The 23,779-nt window shown below is 36.5% G+C and overlaps 2 protein-coding genes across 2 annotated transcripts in view; one reads left to right on the forward strand and one right to left on the reverse strand.

The window, feature by feature from the left end:
• abca4a (ATP-binding cassette, sub-family A (ABC1), member 4a) overlaps positions 1–15,191 on the forward strand; it is a 50,332-nt gene extending 35,141 nt beyond the window's left edge. Inside the window, exons 40-70 of the mRNA XM_082183286.1 lie at positions 331–504; positions 592–723; positions 829–968; positions 1,067–1,204; positions 4,639–4,829; positions 4,903–5,008; positions 5,093–5,298; positions 5,672–5,726; positions 6,740–6,915; positions 7,120–7,244; positions 7,330–7,428; positions 7,503–7,692; positions 7,767–7,861; positions 7,947–7,979; positions 8,112–8,217; positions 8,662–8,736; positions 8,824–8,993; positions 9,107–9,284; positions 10,074–10,189; positions 10,742–10,889; positions 11,064–11,187; positions 12,236–12,365; positions 12,449–12,569; positions 12,653–12,715; positions 12,790–12,896; positions 13,399–13,540; positions 13,628–13,762; positions 13,841–13,944; positions 14,042–14,134; positions 14,258–14,507; positions 14,878–15,191. Of these exons, the coding sequence (XP_082039412.1) occupies positions 331–504; positions 592–723; positions 829–968; positions 1,067–1,204; positions 4,639–4,829; positions 4,903–5,008; positions 5,093–5,298; positions 5,672–5,726; positions 6,740–6,915; positions 7,120–7,244; positions 7,330–7,428; positions 7,503–7,692; positions 7,767–7,861; positions 7,947–7,979; positions 8,112–8,217; positions 8,662–8,736; positions 8,824–8,993; positions 9,107–9,284; positions 10,074–10,189; positions 10,742–10,889; positions 11,064–11,187; positions 12,236–12,365; positions 12,449–12,569; positions 12,653–12,715; positions 12,790–12,896; positions 13,399–13,540; positions 13,628–13,762; positions 13,841–13,944; positions 14,042–14,134; positions 14,258–14,507; positions 14,878–14,994 (4,039 nt within the window). The 3' untranslated portion in view covers positions 14,995–15,191. The remainder of the gene's footprint in view (positions 1–330; positions 505–591; positions 724–828; positions 969–1,066; positions 1,205–4,638; positions 4,830–4,902; positions 5,009–5,092; positions 5,299–5,671; positions 5,727–6,739; positions 6,916–7,119; positions 7,245–7,329; positions 7,429–7,502; positions 7,693–7,766; positions 7,862–7,946; positions 7,980–8,111; positions 8,218–8,661; positions 8,737–8,823; positions 8,994–9,106; positions 9,285–10,073; positions 10,190–10,741; positions 10,890–11,063; positions 11,188–12,235; positions 12,366–12,448; positions 12,570–12,652; positions 12,716–12,789; positions 12,897–13,398; positions 13,541–13,627; positions 13,763–13,840; positions 13,945–14,041; positions 14,135–14,257; positions 14,508–14,877) is intronic.
• A 554-nt stretch (positions 15,192–15,745) lies between these two features.
• On the reverse strand, positions 15,746–19,184 carry tecrl2a (trans-2,3-enoyl-CoA reductase-like 2a; the record flags this gene model as incomplete). Its single annotated transcript, XM_082183287.1, has 12 exons — positions 15,746–16,268; positions 16,352–16,397; positions 16,484–16,572; positions 16,661–16,718; positions 16,847–16,890; positions 16,971–17,043; positions 17,251–17,356; positions 17,471–17,586; positions 17,666–17,769; positions 18,338–18,382; positions 18,971–19,022; positions 19,116–19,184. 12 exons carry the CDS (start codon positions 19,182–19,184, stop codon positions 16,141–16,143), a joined length of 930 nt encoding a protein of 309 aa, XP_082039413.1. The 3' UTR covers positions 15,746–16,140.
• Positions 19,185–23,779: the final 4,595 nt, after the last annotated feature.

Raw genomic sequence — 23,779 nt, forward strand, 5'->3', positions numbered from 1 at the left:
CATGGTAGCCATGGTTTCAAACTAAATAATAATTACTTCCTGGTTTTATGCCCATTTTATATACTGTATACACACACATAATTAAACTATATTATAGATTAATAATTAATTTGATTGTTTTTTTATTTTATATTTGACCCCAAAGATTTGATTAAAATCAGAATAATTCCAAGTATAACTTTAAGAACTTTTAAGCGAATATTTGTAATATCTATACACAATTATGTCCCTTTAGACACCACATAATTGTATTTTATAAGGATCTGAAGTGTTTCTGTATAATAAATGTCTAATATCTTAATCACCTTCCAATCTCTTATCTCCAGGAAGGCACTTTTTCGAGCCCGAACCATCCGGTTTGGTGGTTGGAGTGTGTGTGGAGAACCTCTATAAGGTGTTCAGTGGCGGCTCTAGACCTGCTGTGGACGGTCTGAGTATCACCTTCTACGAGGGTCAGATCACTGCTTTCCTTGGACACAACGGTGCAGGAAAAACCACTACCATGTGCGTATCCAAAACCAGTGAAATGGATCTTTGTTTATCTATGGGAATATCAAACATGGAAGTTTTCTCCTCTCCTCTCTCCCACAGGTCTATTCTCACCGGCATGTTCCCTCCCACCTCTGGCACGGCCTATATTTATGGGAAAGATATCCGAACAGACATGGATGCCATTCGTAAATCTCTGGGAATGTGCCCCCAACATAACATCATCTTTCACCAGTTCGTAAACCCCTCAAGTGGTTTCCATTGGAAGGATGTTGATTCACCTGCTAATATAAAATCTGTCAGAATTCTGATTTGTTCTGATCTCTTTCTCTTCTACAGTATGACGGTAGCAGAGCACATCTTGTTTTACTCTTTACTGAAGGGTAGGCCGTTGCCCGAAGCCCAGCTAGAGGTGGAAAACATGCTGGAAGATCTCGGTCTCCCTCACAAGAGGAATGAGGAGGCACAAAACCTGTCAGGTTAGATCATAAATACCTTTTTTAACAATCCCTTCCTCTGCAGAACGAACTCAATTCTGTTCTGTAACACTGTAAGACTGAATTGTCTTCCTATGTAGGTGGTATGCAGAGGAAGCTTTCCGTTGCCATGGCTTTTGTCGGTGGTGCTAAAGTGGTGTTTCTGGATGAACCTACATCAGGAGTGGACCCCTATTCTAGGCGCTCTATCTGGGACCTTCTGCTGAAATACCGTGCTGGTATATGAGCCAAACTAAAAAATACAATTACACTTCAAATACATTTTTTTTCTAAAGATGGTTTCTGTCATTTTAGGTAGTTCTTATCACAAGTGTTCGTTTTTCCAATAAGTTTGATCTATGATATTGGATAATAAATGCATCCATCCAGCCATAATACATTTTATTATTATTAATATAATTTTATATATATATATATATTTTTTTTTTTTACATTGTTTTTATATTTTATATAGAATATCCTTCCATCCCTCCATCCAACTTTATTTCTGTCTAATAAATTGTATTAATATATATATATTTTTCATATGTATTTTATACATTTAATTATTATTATATTCATATTTAATAAATGTTTTATTTCTATATTTTATTCCCAATTCATACTTTTTTATTATTTTATTTTATATAATTAATATTTTTATGTTTTATATAGAAAATATTACATAATAAATAAATATAATCCATCCATCAATCCATCCATCCATTACGATGTGTACAACTATTTTATTATTATTATTAAAAAATTTTTTTTTTATTATTAATATTATTATTTTATATATATTTTTTCTTTTTTTAAATATTTTATATAGAATTTCCATCCATCCTTTCATCCATCTATATGTACGTCAAATAAATTGTATTATTATATATTTAATATATTTTTTTCATATGTTTTTATGATTTAATTACTAATAAATGTAAATGTTGTTATATATGTTTTTATTTCTTTTTTATTTTCTACATTTGATTCCTATCCATCCATTTTTTTTTTTTATATACCAAATTTTTTTAAAATATATTTTATATAAAGAAAATATGATATCCATCCATCCATCCATCCATCAAGATGTAAAAATAGTTTATATATATATATATATATATATATTAGTGGTGGGCCGTTATCGGCGTTAACGTGCTGCGTTAACGCGAGACTCTTATCGCACGATAAAAAAAATATCGCCGTTAATCTATTCTCCAAGTTGGGTTGGGAGATGGCTCTATACTACACAAGCTATGATGACGCAATCTACCCGCGGCCGCGAGGTAAACCCGGCTGCAACGCATATTCGTCGTCATCTTAAGTAAACACGGCTGAAAGTGAAAGCTGGTGAAAAAGATCGGTGCAACATCCATTATTTGGACTTGGTTCGGGTTTAAGCCGTCAGACGAGCAGCAGCAAACTATATACAGAGTGTGTGGGGTAACAGTTCGGTAAGTTAACACACGACTAATCCGTTCGACCACCTCAAATTCAAAACGAAACATGATATCACTGAATACCAGCGCGCGCGTATTATTCCCATTCCAATATATCTTAGTGGTGTAGCACATAATCTCGATTTTAAGAATCGTTGTTGTGTTTCTTTTTAACTGAAAAGACATCAGTTAGACAATATTCTAATTTTAAATTTGGGGTTTCATAAGCTCCAAGCCATAATAAACATTAGACCTACTTAAGTCTCTGCAGCTAGTGTACTTACATTTTATTTATCTGCAAAATTATGTTGTATACTTACAGTTTTGCACAATATATGTTCTCAAAACTACATACACCCTTTAAAAAAAAATACATTTAGCAGTTGTTTAGCATGGGTCTGTGTAATCTGTTCTGAAATGGTTTTATTATAATATACTGTAAATTGTTATCGCAAGAGGCTGCAATGTATATCACAATATAGATTTTAGGCCATATCGCCCATCCCTAATTGATAGTAGGGCTGGGTATCGATTCAGATGTTACAATTCGATTCGATTTCGATTCGCAAGCTCTAATTCGATTCGATTCTCGATTCGATTTTCGATTTCGATTCTCGATTCGATTTTTCCAATTTCGATTCTAAATTAATTTCGATTCGACTCACTCAATGAATATTAAATACAAATCCTATATTTATTAAAAAAAGAAAAAGAAAAGAAAAAAAAGTGAACAAGTTTTCAAGTGTTTAATTAATAAAAAGAAATTAAGAGCTACAAACCTGTATATTAAACTCTTTTTATTTTAGGTACACTTGGGTACATTAAAACAGAACCCAACTCTATATTTCAAATGCATACAATGAATAGACAGGATTTTGATGCAAGATGAAAAATTGATGCTGAAAATTGGACAAGTCAGAACAGTCGCATGTCTTGATCAAACAGGTTAACAATCCTCACATAAACCCACATATAAAAACGTTGCATATAATATAATATGTGCCCTTCCTGTCTAACAGCTAGGCCATACAGAAATTGAATAAAATTATCAAACAGTCTGTGTTGCATTAATTATAAATTATATATTGACTAATCAAAGTTACAAAAGTTCTTTATTCAAGAGCAGTGAGTGTTTTTCTCTGTTCTCTTTGTTCTTTGATTAACTTAAATGACAGAGATAATTAGTGGCTACAGTGTACTGTCCCTTTAAGACCAGCCGCTGTTGACAGAGACGCGGAACTCACACGCGGACTCATTCTCTCACGAGGCACAACTCTTCACGTTCGTCATAAGACTGCTCTTATGTTATAAAGATACTCGACAAAAATACATTTTGGCATAATTGTGTGTGTTCTTCGTTCAAGCGCGAAAGATAATTCTATTCTGTGCTGTCTTGTGCGCACGCACGATATCATCGCAAGTTTTTCTGTCACAGTCACGACAGCATTTTGGCAGCATTTTGGTCATATAGCCTAATTGCGTATAGGCTTGTCATAGCGATTGCGATATGATTAAACGTGCAGCACTAATTGAGGTTATTTTATGATTTAGATAAAACTACCATAAAATCTCACAGCATTAGCTATAAAATTGAGTTTGCAAGCCTATGAACAGTGGAGGAAAACTAATACATAAAGATGGAAAAAAAATCGATTCTTGGCGTTTGAGAATCGATTTTGAATCGACCACATTTAAAAAAACGATTAATCGAAAAATCGATTTTTTTGCCCAGCCCTAATTGATAGCCTATAGTAGTTGATAATAACATAGGCCTACCTAATGTTGCCTACGGACGGTAACGGTACTGTAGTAACCTTTTACAGTCTATGAGTAGAACAGCTTTCTCAAGCAGTTTGTGATGCATTTTGGAAACAGGAGATGAGCCCCTGGTCTAATGCGCCACCTGGCTTGAGAAACCCGTTCTCAAAGACTTACTTTTATAGTCATTATTTGGGTAGCACACATATTCTGAATGCCTTCGGCAGAATTCAAATGAGCCATTTTAATCTAGATTAATCTAGATTAATTTCAAAATTAATCTAGATTAATCTAGATTAAAAAAATTAATCTATGCCCACCTCTAATATATATATAGATAGATAGAGAGATAGATAGAGAGATAGAGAGAGAGAGAGAGAGAGAGATTTTTTTTCTTTTTTCTAATCAATCTATTGTAAAATTGAGCATCATCTAACATCTGGGTGTAAAAGTGTGTGTATCTGTGTGTTATTCAGGTCGTACAGTGATCTTGTCCACACACCACATGGATGAAGCTGACCTGCTGAGTGACCGTGTGGCCATCATCTCTCAGGGTCGTCTGCACTGCTGTGGCTCTCCTCTCTTCCTGAAGAACTGTCTGGGCGCTGGCTTCTACCTCACTCTGGTGCGGCGCATTAAAGAGCAGCCGTCCCATGTCAGTAAAGAGGTGAGACTTTTACCATCTATTACAGAGAGTGTATAAAGCAGCTAGACTCTCATGGTTGTTGTGGTCCTCACAGGGTCAGTGTGACTGTACTGAGGACTGCTCCTGTAAGTGCTCACTCTGTACCAAATTTAAGGAGAGCACCGTAGAGCAGCCCAGAGTGTCAGAAAGACAGATGGAAGGTAAAGAGTTCATATGTTTATATCAGATCAATGAAATCAAACTGTAACGATCATAATTTAGGATGTATAATCTCGCTCTCTCAGGGGACATAGAGAGAATAACGGCCCTCATCCACCATCACGTCCCAGAGGCCAAATTGATAGAGGTCATAGGGCAGGAGCTGACCTTCCTGCTGCCCAGCCGGGGCTTCAAACATCGTTCTTACGCCAGCCTGTTCAGAGAGCTGGAGGAGACGCTGGCAGACATGGGGCTCAGCAGCTTTGGAGTGTCTGACACTTCTTTGGAGGAGGTCTGTCATGCACAAACAGGCTCATTTACTATCATTTGTATTTGAGATCGAGAACATAAAGAAATTAAAAAATGTAATCAGTTATAAATACAACAATTTGCCATTGGGATATATTATATATATTATTTTTATTTGTATTTATTTGTATTTGTATTTGTATTTTTTTTTTTTTTTTTTTTTTTTTTACCATCATCTCCCTTTGTACAACCTGAAACAATTATGTGTTGATCATTTGTTCAATAATAATAATGTTAATATTTTTCATATATATTTTATTTTATTTTATTTTGCAGTAAGGGATCAACTTTTTAAAATCCATCATCCTCCTTTGCACAGCCTGTAAAAATCAAGTTTTGTCTCTTGTGTCCTGTAGATATTTCTGAAAGTCACAACTGATGGAGAGGCTGCACACATCAACACTGCATCTGGTAAGATTTCAGTGTACTATGTCTCATTCATTCTCAGCTGTACAGATACTGTGCATATGTGTCAGTTTGGTGCTTGTGAGTCTTGTGTATTGTGATGGTGATGTCTATATTTGTGGTTGAACCCCCTTAGACATCAGAGACATCAGAGTTCTGCAACAGAGATCTCTTGCGAGTCTTTATAGAGACACCGCAGTCAAAGTGAATATAGAAGAAGGTGATGACTAACTTAGTCTCTCAGGCTTATAATGCTTCATCATTACTTCAGCTAAAGCTGCCTTGCTGAAACAACACAGAGTTAAATGGACACAACAGAGACATGCCGCTAAACAATATGCTAATAGTGCAAGTGGTGCAGGTTAACTCTTTGACGCATGGAGTGATTTATTTTTACCTTTATAATTCTTAATTCTTAATGACTTATTAATGGTTATATATTTTATTTGACTGAATTTATTGAATGATATATGATGACATCATCTATTGGACAGATGTGTAACTCTCAAATATTAATATAAAATATATTTAAAATATATATATGTTTTGTTATTTAAAAATGGATACATCAAAGGGTTAAGCTCGCTTTTTATAGTTGTAGATATAGTTATTTTTTATAGTTAAAAATTAGTTATAGAGCAAAATATCAGCCAGGCTTATTATGAAAAATCATCAAAGGATATTTGAGCTTTTTGAGATTCTGTATAAGCCAACCCTTGTTTTTATTTTATTTTATTTTATTTTGTTTTTTGTTTTTATTTTATTTTATTTTATTTTATTTTATTTTATTTTATTTTATTTTATTTATTTTGAACCATCATCTTCCTTTGTACAACCTATAATAATAATGTGTTGTTCATTTGTTCAATAATAATAATGTTTTTTTTTTTTTTTACATTTTGTCTATATGCTGTTCTCTAGATTTCTGCATCAGCCTTTGGAAAACCCGTATTAGTTGACCAAAAACTATATAATTTTGTCCTAGATTTCCTTCTGACAGCGTTTAATCTTTTGTGCAGATGCAGACAGGTCGGCGTATGCTAATGGCCAGTCAAACTGTGGAGGTTCGACCAGCAAAGAGTGCAGAGGATCCCCACAGGTGAAGGGAATCTTTCTGGTCCTAAAGCAGTTTTTCGCTCTTCTCATTAAGAGGTTCCATCACTCCACACGCTCTGGAAAAGACTTCCTTGCCCAGGTCAGAATAGCATCATTGCTTTGTAAACATTTAGCTTTGTTACGACAGTGATGAAGTCCATAAATAAGTTATATAAGATAAAAAAAATGTTTAAGTCAGTTAAATGTAATCTAAGTTGAAATGACTTAAACATATAAGTTGATTGTACTTACAGTATAAATGGCAGCAACTTTTCTTTTACAGTGTTTATATTCTCTTCCTCAGATTGTTTTGCCCGCCAGTTTTGTCCTGGTTTCTCTGATGTTCACGCTGATTGTTCCTCCATTCGGAGAATATCCCAGTCTTACTCTAAGCCCATGGATGTACGGCCGACAGTTCACCTTCTTCAGGTACATTTACGATGGAACAGGATTAGTTTATTAATGTAAAGTTACCTGAGAAGTTAAAAACAGCATTTTTAATGTCTGTTTCCAGTAATGAAGAGATGCAGAGCCCAGATATGAGGTATTTTGGCGAGGTTCTTCTAAACAGACCTGGATTTGGCACTCGCTGTATGGTGGATGAACCTCTACAGTACGTGTACATGATATGAATGAATATCCAGAGGATTTTGTCCTACTTACTGTGAGCATTTATGTTTCCCACAGAGACTATCCATGTAATAACATAACCACAGAGTGGGAGATGCCCCTGGTGAACCCGACGCTCATTGAGATGCTGGATAACCCTGAGTGGACAGACATCCGTCCGTCTCCCAGCTGCCAGTGCAGCACGCCCAAAACGCTCACCATGTTACCTGTGTGTCCAGAAGGTGCTGGGGGTCTTCCTCCTCCCCAGGTCTGTCTCTCGACTATAGATATGACACTAAATTACTTAAAATGTTGTATAATGATGTGATTCCTGCATTTCAGAGGATTCAATCCACTGGTGACATGTTGGTGGATCTGACTGGAAGGAACATCTCTGATTATTTGGTGAAGACGTACCCAATTTTAATACAGACAAGGTATTGTGGCCCATTTATGACAAATTGTTCATTAAATAGCTCTTTTGTTTCCAGGAATTCATCTTATTTGTGTTTTTGCTTTCAGCTTGAAGAGCAAGTACTGGGTAAATGAACAAAGGTAATGGTGTTTTAAACATGGAGTAGAAAATACAACGACTCCATCTTGTGGACACTTATAGAGAACACATAAATGCTTTCAATGATCTAAATGTATGGAAGAATGAAAGTTTGCAGTCTCTCTCTCCTTCAGGTATGGTGGCATTTCTGTCGGAGGGCGACTTCCTGTTCTCGACGTGGATCCTAAAAGCGTCCAGAATGCAGTTGCTCAGATAGGACGTCTGCTTAATGTCACAGGGGTAAATGTGTCATATTGTTTTCATTGTGAATTCGATGTAATCATATTTCATATTATAAAAAAAAAAAGCTACTCCAAGCCAAGTAGTAAATAAAAAATATTTGTATTTTTTAAATTATGATTAAAAAAAGAAAGACATTTTTTTAATCATAATTTAAAAATAAATATATTTCATTCATTTTGTTTACTACAGTAGCTCTAAAATGTAAGGGTACACTGTAAATAAAGGCAGCAAAATATTACTTTAATTTGACAAAACATAAGTTTTAAATGGTAAAACAATAGATATATTGAAAAAACTTATTTAGACACTTCTTGGTTGTCAGAAGTTTCTATTTTTAAAAACTTTTTTGTTTTTAATACACTAACATTTTATAGTTTTAATTTGTCTTAAGTATTAATTATTTTAAGGGTCACTTTATGCTCATGTTGTGATCATTTACAGGGCAGATACTCAAAGCTTGCTCTGCAGGAGTTCGGCACTTTCTTGAGGTATATGGAGACTGAAAACAATGTCAAGGTGAGAATTCTTTCAGCTTCACTTCCTGTCACAGTTTACAGAGCTTGTCCCATTCAAGATAAATAACCCATTTGTTATCTCCTCTAGGTGTGGTTCAATAACAAAGGCTGGCACGCTATGGTGGCCTTCATGAACGTGGCGAATAACGCCATCCTTCGAGCCAACCTGCCTCCTGGTGTCAATTTAAATGAGTACGGCATCACAGCCATCAATCATCCACTAAACCTGACCAAGGAACAGCTGTCGGAGGTCACAGTGTGAGTGTAATGCTGACAGAACTTCACACAGTTGTTTTACTTGCAAATCAGTCTCAGTTGAGTATGTAAAATGTCTGTGTATGTAAGTATTGTTTACTTATTCATTCTCTCAGACTGACCACCTCAGTGGATGCAGTGGTTGCCATCTGCGTGATCTTCGCCATGTCCTTCGTACCGGCCAGTTTTGTGCTGTATCTGATCCAGGAGAGAGTGACGCAGGCTAAACACCTGCAGTTTGTGAGTGGGGTCAGTCCTATTGTGTACTGGACTGCTAACTTCTTCTGGGACATGGTTAGTATGAAGACAGTACATCTTACCAGAACTTGCCAACTTGTTCACTGGCCACACAAAAAAATTAAATGTTAGCAATGTATTTTTATATTTGCTTGAAATTATTATTATTATTTTTTAAATATCACGTTATGTTCTTTACCATGTCTTTTGTTAATTAAATTCAATTATTTTTAATTGACAAAAATAATTATTTTAAAAAACTGGCCCCGAAAAAAAAAAGGTTTTAATTTTTAGCAATGTATTGCTAGAAATATTAACATTTCTCATTTACATATACATTTCTTTTATTCAGTGAATTAAATTATTTTATTTAAATCATTATATATATATATATTTTTTTTTTATAAAAAGATAAACGGGAAATTATACTGCTACTGTATACATGCAGTGCCATACATTTCCAAAGACACTTTTGCTAAAAAATAAAATAAAATAAAAAGCCATATAATGCAATACATTATTTATTGGTTTGGTATTCTTGCTAATGCTTTCAGACTTTCACAAATCATTTTTGCAATTTCAACAAAACCAATGTTAGCCAGCTAGAAAACATTATCTTGGAGACAAATCAGCGCAATTTGCAACTATATCCTTATTGCTGAGCCCTGTATAAATAATGAAAATCATAAATGAAATACTAATAAACTATAAGCATGTTGTTTTGACCATTAAGTTTCTTTATAGTGTATAATGAATAAATATTGAAGTGTATTTATTCTATAGCATTGTCTAATGTTTTCTAAAATGGTCTTATAATTCAGTTTTGCTGTTGTCCTGTCGTTTCAGATAAACTATGCTGTCAGCGCGGCAATGGTTGTGGGGATTTTTATTGCATTTGATAAAAAATGCTATACCTCGCCTGGCAACTTGCAAGCCCTGATAGCTCTGCTGATGCTTTATGGGTAATGTCTTCTTTCATTGATCCTTTTACATTTCTTTTAGCAGAACAGCCTTTCTAGGTATATTAAGTTTGTCTTATTATATATGTGGGTTGAAATCAAAACGTATTCCGTGTAAAAAGGTCACCCTCAGTACCTTTAACAGCACGGTGTGAGAGATGAAGGGTCATGAGTAGACGCAACTGAAAGGTTTGAAAGGTGATTTGGCAGTGTTTTATTCATGTTGCCATTTCCCAGTGTGTTTATTTGGCCCTTGATCACATCAACACAGGCAGTGCAATTGAAAGCCAAATGTCCTCTCTTCTGCTCGCTGAGTCTTCTAGTGTGAATCCAATCCAGACACCCCAGCACAAACCCCTTATTCTGAAGACAAAATCTTGTTGTTACTGATAAATGAAGCATATCTTGACAGAATGATTCATGCATTCAAAGGAATAAGTGGAAATTGTATCTGAAGATAAAAATGCTGATTTTATTTCTTTAGTCTCCATAAATCTGACCTGTATGAACATTTTAAAATATACTAATCTGTCTTTTTTCTCATCTGTGAAATAGTTGGTCAGTGACTCCCATGATGTATCCAATGTCATATGTCTTTAACGTGCCCAGCACAGCGTACGTCTCTCTGTCCTGCATCAACCTCTTCATTGGCATCAACAGCAGTGCCATCACGTTTATCTTAGACCTGTTCGACAGTACAGAGGTGAAACATCCCAGCATTCAAATTATTTGTCTAAAATAATATGATTTATTAGCTTTTAAACAACCCTCCAGTTTCCACTTATATTATCATTACAATTTTACAATCAGACATAATGCATTAGTCAAGTGTAAAGTTAAAGTTCATTTCATCCTCCATCTGTCTCTACTTGCATAGGCTCTGTATAAGTGTAACCAGGTGCTGAAGAAAGCTCTACTTGTCTTTCCTCACTTCTGTTTGGGCCGTGGGCTCATTGACATGGCAATGAACCAAGCCGTGATGGACGTGTATGCACGCTTTGGTGAGTCCTGGTCCTTTCCCCACCTTGCATTTCAATCGGTCGTATTGAGGTTGCAGCAAGCAACCCTTGCCTGGCCCCTGGCAGGGTTTGGACTCTGTGATCTGACCTCCATAAAAGTCACTGGGCTTCAATCTATATGTCAACATGATGGAAATACAACACCTTACATTTGCCAACCGTGTCTTCATTGAAAATTCACATTGCATCTGATGGCTATTCAAAGCTACAATTGTTTTAGATAGCCAAAGTGGAACAGACTCAATTAGAAATTTGAAAAGTTCCATGCGACTGCCACTAGGAGCGAAATCCGACTCGCATGCGAATGTCGGAGATAGTGGAAAGGCGGCTTCATGCTCAAACTGATATCCTAGATCTCCTCAAACTTCTCTCTTGCTAACTCAAAATCTACAAGGACTTATTAGAGAGGCAAGGAGATGTCTCTCTAACTAACTAGAGACTTCTGTAAGAGATTAGACGGGTGATAAAATAGATGTGCAGTCTCTAAGACTTACATTGTAGAAGGCATCTGAGCCATTAATTGACCAGAAAAGCAAGGACTTGGAGACTAACACCCAAGCAACAACTCAGATCACCATAGAAACTGCTTGGCAACACACTAACAACATCCCAGAATACCCTAGCAACACCCTGGCAACTACCAAGAACACTTTAGCAACCACATAGCAACTCACTAGCAACCAACCACCCAGAACATCCTTGAAATTGCAAAGAAATTCCCAAGCAACCAGTCAGAACATCCTAGAAACTGCATAGCAATACCCTAGCAACCAGCCTTTACACCCTAGAAACTGCCTGGCAACACCCTAGCAACAACCAGAACACCCTTGCAACACCCTGGCAACCACCCAGAACACTATAGCCACTGCATAACAACGCACTAGCAACCACCCATAACACCCTAACAACCGCATAACAACACTTAACTACATGTATAGAGTTTTTATAATTCATAGTTGGTTCTGGAAATGTAAATGTTGGTGACACTTCTTGTGAGGTTCATGTACTGTACATCGCATGTGCGTCTCAGGTGAGGACTTCAGTCTGGATCCCTTCAGCTGGGACTTTGTGGGAAAGAATGTGACGTTCATGGCAGTAGAGGGGTTCGTCTATTTCATCCTGAATGTTCTGATACAGTACAGATTCTTCCTGGATCACTGGTGAGAAGAAATACATTCAGCCTTGAGTAGATCCAGTGGTTTCCATATATATATATATATATATAAGCCGTCTCTTTCAACAGGATGTCAGATTTTAAGAAGCCACCAGTAACTGATGAAGATGTGGATGTGGCCAAGGAGAGAGAGAGGATTTACAAAGGAGGAAGCCCTAGCGATATCCTCCAGATAAAAGACCTATCAAAGGCAAGTCTGTCTACCTCACAGTGGTGCATGATGGGCATTGCTTCACACAACAGAGATCATGAATGCATTTTCTCTCTTTATAGACGTACATAGGAACGATCAGGCCAGCAGTGGACAGGATATGTGTAGGAGTGTCACCAGGAGAGGTAATAAATGGATGCATTTGGTCTTTGTGCTGTAAGCTCCATGAGCTTTGCATGAACTGTTTTTCCCCCCACAGTGCTTTGGACTTCTGGGTGTGAATGGTGCTGGGAAAACTACCACATTCAAAATGCTGACAGGAGACATAGATGTCACTTCAGGGGAAGCTGCTGTGACTGGTTACAGGTTTGTTTAACTAGATAATTGTAAAGGTATATTTTTGACTGCTAACACAATACAAATATGGCTAGATGGTGAACGTGATTTCACCAAGTACATGTTTCTAGATCAACATCTTTGTTGATCCTGGAACAATATTCCAAACAACCAATCAGATTTAAGGGACGAGTTTACAGTTTATGTCAAGTTTAAGCTTACAGTTAGGGTTAGGTGCTTCTACATCAGTGTTATTCACCTATCATTTCCCTCTGATTTTAGGGATAAGTTATGGGTATGTTAACATGTTAATCCAGGAACATGTCTTTTTTTTTTTTTTTTTTGCAACAATAACTATTTTTACACCAGTAACCACCTAGAACACCCAGTAGGACTTTTTAGGAAAGCAGTTTTAAAACAATTATTGTTACTATTTTGTTGGGTGCTGCTAGTGATGTGGAAAATGTACACATTTTACTCAACAAACTCATTTAGATTTTGTTCATCAATTTGATTTCTTATGTTGCTCCAGCATTCTGACCAACATCCTGGATGTGCACCAGAACATGGGCTACTGCCCTCAGTTTGATGCCATCGATGATCTTCTAACTGGAAGAGAACACCTGCACTTATACGCTCGACTCAGAGGAGTCCCGGAATCCGAGATCAGCAGAGTGAGACGATATTCCATTTTCTTATCTCTTCTTATTTATTTCTCTCTGAGGATTTCTGTCAGAGACTTCTATCTCCCTCTGATACAGGTGGCTGAATGGGGAATTCAGAAATTGGGTTTATTTGAGTATGCAGGCTGCAGTGCCGGCACATACAGCGGTGGAAACAAGCGTAAACTCTCAACAGCTATCGCAATGATTGGCTGTCCAGCTCTTCTGCTCCTGGTAAGGGCCTTTCTGTGTGAATTATCTCAGAATATGATAAGCATCGTTACTAGCATGTTGTTTTTCCTGTGCCTGCAGGACGAGCCAACCACAGGGATGGATCCTCACTCTCGCAGGTTCCTCTGGAACTCCATCATGAGCGTGATTCAGGGCGGCAGGGCGGTGGTCCTTACCTCACACAGGCAAGAACACGACAGAGCACATGCATTTTATAATGCTAATTATAAATACTATAGGTATAGGCAATAATATCATAGCCTACTTTTTACAATCCTCCAGTATGGAGGAATGTGAAGCTCTCTGCACACGACTGGCCATCATGGTGAACGGGACGTTCAAGTGTCTTGGCACAATCCAGCACCTCAAATACAAGTAAGATCACAAATTTGATTCACTTGAAAATTTCCTGCTACACACTTTCTGCAGTTGTATAGTTTTTTTGTTTTGTTTGCAGTGCTATTCTGTGAAACATCTCTTGTAATAATTTCCCTGCAGATTTGGTGATGGATACGTGGTCACCATGAAAATCAGGGCGGCCAAAGCAGGAACAGTCCCGGATCTAAACCCGGCTGAAGCATTCATGGAGAGCACATTTCCAGGCTGCATTCAGAGGGAGAAACACTATAATACTCTACAGTACGAGATCGCTTCTTCCTCTCTGGCCAAAATCTTCCAGCTCGTCTTAGCCAACAAGGAAATGCTGAATATTGAAGATTACTCGGTTTCCCAGACAACACTGGACCAGGTATTTCATATGATCCTGTTGGCCTAGATAAACCTTTACCATTTACATTTTCAAATAAATGACAACTACTGAAAATATTTGACAGTATATCTATATGGTAGACATTTAAGTTTGAAAAATGTATGATTCCCTTTATGTAGTCCAAAACAGAGAGATCTATTATCAGTGTATGCACTCTGAGACAGGATGTCCCAAACTAGACAAGCGCAATCTAGAACAGTCCAGTTCAGGGTCAGAAGATTGCCACAAAGCATCCATCCATCTTGTGACTGCCACCATTTGTTTCCATACCTGAGTGTGACAAATGCACTGGAACAAGGGCATTTTGGCTCCTTATGTAGTCTCGCTCTCTTTGTTTCACTCTCTGTAGGTGTTTGTGAATTTCGCCAAGCACCAATCCGGAGAAGATGATGCCATTGTGTTGCACCCGAGGGCAGCCGGTGCCCGGCGGGACATGAGAGTCTTTCCAGTGAAAACGAAAGCCTGAAAGCTTGAAGAGGGTCATCTGAGCAGGTCAATTGGAGTCATCTTGCAGGGTCACACAAAAGAGTCATAAAAGAAAAGGAGATTTCTTTCTTCTTTACAAAACACTTGAGACTTTTGATCGTTTACGCCGTAACAGCTTTGCGCACCTTTTTTGATTGGCCTTTTTTATATAGAAATGCATCGAGAAATACAACAAAACACAGACAGAACTGGACCGAGTTAGTCTTATGAATACTGTAGCACTTTATTATCAAAAGTGATATCTATTATTAATATCACTTTTATTTTACAAAGAATTTTGTTTTAAAAACAAATCAAATGATGCAATAGATTTTATTGCAAAGGCTATTGCTATTGAAATGCATATTGCATTGTGACACATTGCAAGTCACAGATTTAAGAATTTTTGCCAAGTTAGAAAAGAGTAGCATACAACCAGTTGCTGTAAATGAACTAAAATACTATATGTTTGTAACGAAATGTATTTGTTACTAAATATGGCTGATAAGGCAAGGAATTATAGAAAGTTGATTTTCTTTTTCTTTTTGTAAAAGTTCACCAAAATAATACTATTAAAACGGTACGCTGTCGCTCACTTTGAACCTTGTTAAGAAATAATGAGAAAACATTACTATTTTCAATACAATCCAGACATATTTGTTTAATGGTATGACTTGATTGTGGTTGTATAACCATTTAAACCAGTTAATGAAATGGTATTGGTAAAACTAATTATTTTTATTTGACCCAAAACCTTTCATATAAATATAGTTTTGAATTCCCTGATGTAGTTCAGTGTCTCCCTGTGTTGTAGTTGGTTTAAAGAGGTAGAGTTCTGTATATTGCACATGAATGGTTGGTGTATGATTTAACCAACACAAATATACTGTAAACACAAATTCCCACAAATCTGCTCGTTTCAAATTCCAAGTGACATACCATTGTAAGTGCAACAATGTGCGACCTCATCTTGCATGATAACCGTGAGATATTTTCGAGAAGAGAATTTAACTTTCATAATCCTGACCAGAGGGTGTCATAAATCAGCTTCATTTACTGTACATGCAGCTGTTCAGATGTGTCATAGTTCTCTCAGCCAAAATCATAATGTCTCTGCATTTTGAACTGAAGTTGGTATATGTGAATGTCAGAGGACGAAGGGGAGGATTGGCATGCGGAGGTTTGGGTAGTCCTTAAACTCTTGGGTGTAAATTTTGTGTTTTCCTTTGGCCCAGATGGTCATTTGAATGAACCCTACAAGTGTGAAGAGAGCCACTGAAAAAAATAAAAATTAGCTCAGTGTATATCAGAGATATCAGAATCACAAAGCTGACAGCTGTTTGATTGCAGTTACTCACCTGGAACGCACTGGGTCATGATGGACAGGCCCACCCAAACACCTACCTGATGGAAAATTTAACCAAAGATGTGATGGGTCAGGCAAAGGTAGTAGAAATTAAGTTATAAAGATATAACTATTTTGCTGTTACCTCATATGTGTAGTTGGGACATGATACAAAGAAAAAGAGCCATGTAAAAGGGTTTTTGGATGGATGTGGGAACCTCCGACATTTTGTACCTTAAAAAAAACAAAACAAAAAAACATAGGATCATACATAGTAGGGTCATAAGCTGTAAAGTAGTCGAAATTTGACATATGCACTCACCATCACATTTTAAACTGTTCAATGACCAGTGGATGGAGAAATTACCTGCCTCACATAACTGAAACACAAACAATTTCATGTTTGTTCATTTATCCTTAATATACATTTTTAAAGTGGTGCCAGATTTTTTTGATCACACTGTAACTTACTCTATGTGGTGTTTATTAAACCATAAACATCACGTACCACAAAGAGAATAAGTGCATAGTTGACCTGTGTCTCTCCGTATGCTGTAAAACATAAAGGTATATATGTTTAATGTATCAAACTGAAGTGACTATTAAATACCTTTATCTCTTCTGGTACTCACATGGTGGTGTGTAGAGAGGATGATTGATGTAGTAAGCTAACCATGCTGCAAAACCCCAGTAATATGCACAATTCTGTGAATTCAGAGAATCACCAATCAACAGAGGATTTGACATAATCATAATTGTATTGTTTAATTTGTAAAATTGCTCAGAAAATGTCTGAACTGTATTCAATGATCATTTTACCGTGTCTGAAGTAAACAAGGGTGACACATTACTTCTCAGACTAGTTTTTATTTGTTACAGTAGCAAACCAGACCAGTGTGACCGAACACTCACCCTTACAATGGCTCTAAGAGGCATCGTGCCTTGAGAAAACCGATGCACAAATATTATTTCAATTAGCCTCTTGATATAGTGAAAGGAGTGACAAGCACAAGCCAAACTAAAGAGAAAATTTAAATTGTGTTATTTACTCATGGCTTTCAAAATCCATATGACTTTATTTCATCAATGGAGCACAAAGGGTGTTTTTATTTTTATTATTTTAAGAATGTACCTGACCACAGAATGAGAGCTGGAGGTGAAGGCGTAATTGTGGCTATAGATGTGCGGGACACGGCCATAGAAGAGGAGATATATCAGAAGGGGACCAATGCACTCCGCCAAAAAAACCTACAGAGCATTTATGTATTTAAAGATCATATGTTTGATACTGTCAAAATTACATTTTGCAAATCTATAGCACTCTTACCAACGTCCATCCCAGTTGCGGGCCAAGGTCTCTAAAATACATGGTCGTCGAGGTCCCAACAGGAAGATTCTGCAGTACATCATCATCTCTCAGTGCTTTTCCTTCTAAAAAGCACAAATGCAGAACTAGATTTGCTACAGCTAGTGTTAAAGTTTTGGGTAAGTATAGGTTTTGGTCTTGCTGCATCAAAGCAGCTCTCAACAGATAGCACTCGTCTTGCTTTCTGAAACCTGAAATATGCTGCCTTCAAAAGCACTACACAGAGATCAAGGGACATCTGAGTTCAATGTCTGAGAAACATCCTGTCTACTAAGGTGCCTTCATCTGATCAGTTTTTAAAAGCAACATAGATGAATAATATCCCTCAATTCAATGTGTGGCTTTAGAAATTGGTACAAATGGAGCAGATGAAAGAATTTTTATGATTCCATTTCTACCCAAGGAATAAGCCTGTCCTGAAATATTTTCTCGGTTATCTCTAAAGAAACAGAGGTGAGAAAAGCAAAAGGATATAATACGAATGTGATTATAATTATGGATGAAATACAGAATTCCACAGCCATACTATACTATAGTAAAAGCATAACCCCCCTGTAAGGATGACCCCTCAACTGGATGTTTTTGTTCTTGTATACACATATAAATGATGTATTATGAGTTCCTCATACTCACTGGGGTCCAGCCTCAGGGCTTGTCTAGCTGGATACCATTTAGGATCTGACAGTAAGACAGAAAGTCATAATATTACATAGCCTATCGAATATCAAATATTAAGATCTACAGCACAATGCTGCCATAAAAAGAGGCTAAGGTTAATCACTAAATAATTCAATAATTTATATGTAAATATTATACATATCAAAGAACATATCTGTTTTAAACATATTAAACATTACATTATTAATATGTTCAAATAAATTGAGTGTCCACGCGCTTGATTCTGATTGGTCAATCGAGGCATTCAGCGGATATTTTTTTCAAAGATGCATAATTATATTACAGAATGATCCCATGCGGAGGAATAAGTTCGAAGTTCGAAGTGGAATAAGAAGGGCATACGGAAAAATCTTTGATAAGGCATTAGAACAACAGGGTTAGTAACCAACTGAACCGCTCCACCTCAGGAGTGCATTCTGTTTCTAATAGCAGCTAATTGAAATGCCCACCATAAATTCCTTGTTAAATAAACCTCGACAGAGTGATGAGGACCCCGAGGCAGAGCAGAGGTAAAATGAGACTTATATAATAAATGAATAGGCAAAATTACAATAATACAATACCACTGTGGGATAAAAAAAAACTTACATGACTTGTGAAACAAAATCTTAATGTCCCCTATGCTTGAATGGGGATCAACCTGCATTAAAAATAAAACAAAATAATTTACCTGAAAGTTTTAGCTGAGTGCAGCAATCACTGTCATTAATTGTTAGTTGTGAAATCTGCTTACCTTGTCAAGAAAACAGAGCTGTTCTTTGGTGTTTGAATCTAGAATTTCGACCTGAAAGATTAGAGTCATATCAGCTGGGTTAAAGGGATAGTTCGCCCATAAATAAAAATTAGCCCATAATTTACTCACCCTCAAGTCATCCTAGGTTTATATGACATTCTTCTTTCAGATGAATACAATCGGAGTTATATTAAAAAATGTCCTGGCTCTTCCAAGCTTTATAATGGCATTGAATTGCTGTTTCTGTTTTGAAGTCCATAAAGGTGCATCTATCCATCATAAAAGTGCTCCACGCGGCTCCGGTGGGTTAATAAAGGCTGAGTGATGCGTTTGTGTAAGAAAAATATCCATATTTAAAACTTTATAAAATAAAATAACTAGCTTCCGGCCAAATGAACATACAGATTCCACCTTAAGTCTATACTGCACAACTTATGCGAGTAACGCGACTTACTGCTGATATTTACGCTACGCCATGGCGCACTTACGCTACTTCCGATTTCACAAGTTGCGTAAATTGTGCTTTAGGCGTAAGTAGATTGCGTATTGCCATTTGGCCCGAAGCAAAAATTTTACTTTGTAACGTTAAATTTGAATATTTTTCTTACACAAACTTCAGAAACAGAAACAGCAATTCACTGCCATTATAAAGCTTGGAAGAGCCAGTAAATTTTTTAATATAACTCTGATTGTATTCGTCTGAAAGAAGAATGGCATACCCCTATAATGACTTAATGAGTAGGGTGAGTAAATCATGGGCTAATTTTCATTTTTGATTGAACTATCCCTTTAATAGACCTTATTCACAGCAGCGCCGCCTTTGATTTTGAACGGGAATGAAAGCGAGGCTGTGAGGGATAGACATACATCTCTTCAGTGGGTTGTTGTGTAATGTGTTTTTGGATTGTTCTGCTGACGAAACACTGCAAAATATCTTTCCAAGACATTTTAGTATATATAAATAAAATAGAAAACACCTGACAACATGAGCTGTGGAAAATTATAAGTACCCTCACAGCCTCACATGGCGCTTCTCTGAATAAGGTCTGTAGCTGCATGGCACAGACACTGTGTGAAGCATACTTATTTTTTTATTTTTTTTTATTCAATCAACATAAATCAAGTTAATTTCGTGAAGGTCTGGCCTCAGGGTGAAGCTGCCCATCAGTTCTCCCAGAATTTTATGCTTCAAAGATGCATCACATAACTGACAACTGAGAAAAGCAATCAAATCTTTAGCTGTTTACATAGTTTCATATTAATAGAAAATAAGGTGTTTAAGGAATAATTTGCAACACGTCTCCCCTTGAGTGATCGCAAAAGACGTGCTGCTAAGTGAATATCCAAATTCATTCTGACACAGCTTTTGTGTAGGCTATCGCAGAAGCCGATGAGCACCTAATGAGCGCGGCACAGTCCAGACGCTGTTAATTGATCAGAGCTTCTGTTTTGACAGATCTGTCCCTGTTTAGCTCAATGAATTCACTTCATCACCCCAAAACAACAATCTCTTCCATTGTCTGTTTCCGACCTGTCTGAGCTCTGAATTCCGGGGATGCATCTTTTTGCAGTATGGGGGGCTTTTTAATCTTAATTAAAAGGTGTCAGTGTTGATCTACAGAGTACTGTGAGTTGAGTCTGCTGCAATTTGCCTTGAAAGCACTATATATTGTGGAGCTCAGCAGAGCTGTCACCCTGAAACTGCTCTTATACTGGCTAGAGTAATAATCTTCTAATGGACACATAGGATTAGCCTAATGCTCAACTTAAAGTAAGAATTCCAATGGAGTGGTTGAAGTTACCTACAGAACACTTGTCTAAATTCATTAGCTAGTTTTCTAAACTCTTACACTTTCTACAGCATGTGTTTGTTGAAAATGCAGCTAGAGTATCTCCAGTGAAAACATAATTATCATTAACATAAAAATTTGAGCAGTGTGTCCTTGTAAGTAAAATAAAATATATAAATATTCAATAAAGCAAACATCACTCTATTATCGCTCAGACTATCGCATACATTAAATAGCCTAATTCGATGTATAGCACATTCTAATGTGGTTTAGAATCTGATAAAAACAATTATTATCTCATTCTGAAACTTTTTTTCATATGAAGTGGACTCTTGATATTTCCGCATACACTTACAGTTTTTCGCTCTGCCTTTAGTTTTGGTGAACTAAATGACTCACTCACCGTAATACTCGTGTATAAAGCAGTAAAATTGTCCTGTTTTCAATCAGGCAGAGTAATCAATAAAACCACTCTGTGGATTTCTGAGTGCTATTGACAGGACGTCCTGCTTCTGTTATACCCATCCTCCAGTACTGTAAATACAGCAGTAATGTTGAGGAATAAACCAGGCTCAAAAATAATTATGTATCCACTCTGTAACCTCGATTTTGTCGTTCTTTCTCTTTGCTTACAGAAAACAGTTCAGTACATTACATTTAAATGTTTGATTTCTGTACATTTGATTTTAAAGTTGTTTATATAGAGCGTGTGTTAATCAATAGCACAGCAGTCTCTGGTGGTGTTTTACATAGGCAGTGGCAATGCATGAGAGGGTCATTAATCCTCCTCAGATGACAGGCCAGTCAGTTATGTGCTAAATTATATTTACTTGTTTATGTTCAGCAAGCGTAAAATTAAAGCAAACCAGCATACAGCAAATTTGCTCTTACAGTATGACAGCCGATTGGAGGATCTGAGGGCTGACGTAAGACACATTTTCAGCTTAAAAAATGCTGACTGTTTTTAATTAGCCTAACATTTAACATATTAATCACTTTACTCTCACTCATATTTATGATTAGATCATGGATTTGTTCAAATTTCACGAACAAACCCAAATATATATATATTCTGGTAAACCCACACACAGTGAAGGATCTCCTCCTCTTTGTATTGTTTATGTGGGAATGTATGAGGCTATTTACTCTTTAGAAACAGAAATAAATGAACCTCGAAACCCATAGTTTAAAGTTTGTACAAAAGCATGTAATCTTGTAAATTAACTTGATGCCTTACCTCAAAAAATATTGTCCTGCTCATTCCGGGGCCCTTGTCTGACGTAATGTTCGGTCTCCCACAGTTGGACAGGCAGCTCCGTCCTTTCCTGTGGTTATGCCAGTGTTAATTCTCCATACTAACACTCGTCCTTCGCTCTCCATCTCCCCTCCCACACTCACCCCCTCCTACTGCCTCTGCTTTTTACTGTCTTTTTTCTCCCGTCTTGCTCTTTGAAGAGCATACGTTCTTGAAACCTGTCATGGTCTGTAATCTAGTCCTCAGTGTAGGCCCTCAATTTGAACCTAATGTGAATTGGTGATTTCTGATAGATAGACAGATAGATAGATAGATAGATAGATAGATAGATAGATAGATAGATAGATAGATAGATAGATAGATAGATATACTCCCATACTATAGCCTATACAGGACAAATGAACATTTTAACCACTACTTTAATTAGCATTTAACCACTTAAATAATCAATAAGTAATATGGTTATTTTTAGTTCCATTAAAACCTATTGTAAGAATGGTAGCCCAATGACTTAAGTGTTACTACATCCTTCTAAAGGACTTGTTAGCGATTTAGAACAGTTGTCTGAAGTCAAGATCATGGTAACCCAGTAGAAATGACTCAAGTGTTACCAAACCCAAATCCAAATCCAAAACCTTACAAAACTTCAAAAGCTTATGACTTCAATCTTTAGGGAGTTATCATGCTTTTTACTTTAGAATGCTGTTCCTTCTGAAGGATTTGGTAATACTTGAGTAATTACTACACTGTAAACAATTAGATGATCAATAAGTTATGACAACATTTGTTTTTGCTTTAATCCATCAAAATAAGTTAAGCAATTTTCAACTTTTTTATACAAGTTATGTAAGTTTCAACTAATGTGTTAAAGTCAGTTTAATGTAGGACTAATTTAAGTTGAAATGACTTAAACAGCCAAGTTGATTGTACCTACAAATTTAAGGCAGCAACTTTTGAGTAGGTTACTATGATCTTTAGAATTAATTATGCATTATTCGCATTAGTTCGGGAAAATGAATGCAGTTTCTTAGTAGTTCTCTGGGAGGTATGAAAATAGTTACTTATTAGCTGACAGTGAACTAACACATTCAACTGAGTTCTATTACTTACTAATTCGTCAATTGGAGTTTGTTGTTAGTTCATAGTAGAATATTAATATTGTATTAAACATTTATTCCTGTGTAGTTTTTTTTATTAATGAAGGAACAGTATTCTAAAGTGTTACCCAAAAAAAATTCAATGGAGACTTAATTAGTCATGATAAAAAAATAAAATATTAAAAAGAGAAAATCGATAAGATATATAACCACATTTACACCAGGGGGAAGAACAGTAAAAAAAAAAAAAAAGAAATCAAGCGATAAGAGTAAATGTGTAGTGTGACAGTGGCTACTTTGGCAGCATTTTCTCTGCTGTGCACTTCAAACACTGAGCTTTATAATCTGCCTCCATTCCAATACAACTGCCTGCAATATACTTTAGAGCCATTTCATATGTGCAGAGGGAGGCATGGTTAAATCAAAATGCTTTATCAGTGCCATTTTCTCTCCACATTGTTTAATATGTCTGAGATGTGATAAAGTCTGGACATTATAAACTCTTCAATAAGACAAAAAAAC

Source organism: Leuciscus leuciscus (genome assembly GCF_965113295.1).
Source record: "Leuciscus leuciscus genome assembly, chromosome: 11".
Classification (NCBI taxonomy): Eukaryota; Metazoa; Chordata; class Actinopteri; order Cypriniformes; family Leuciscidae; genus Leuciscus; species Leuciscus leuciscus.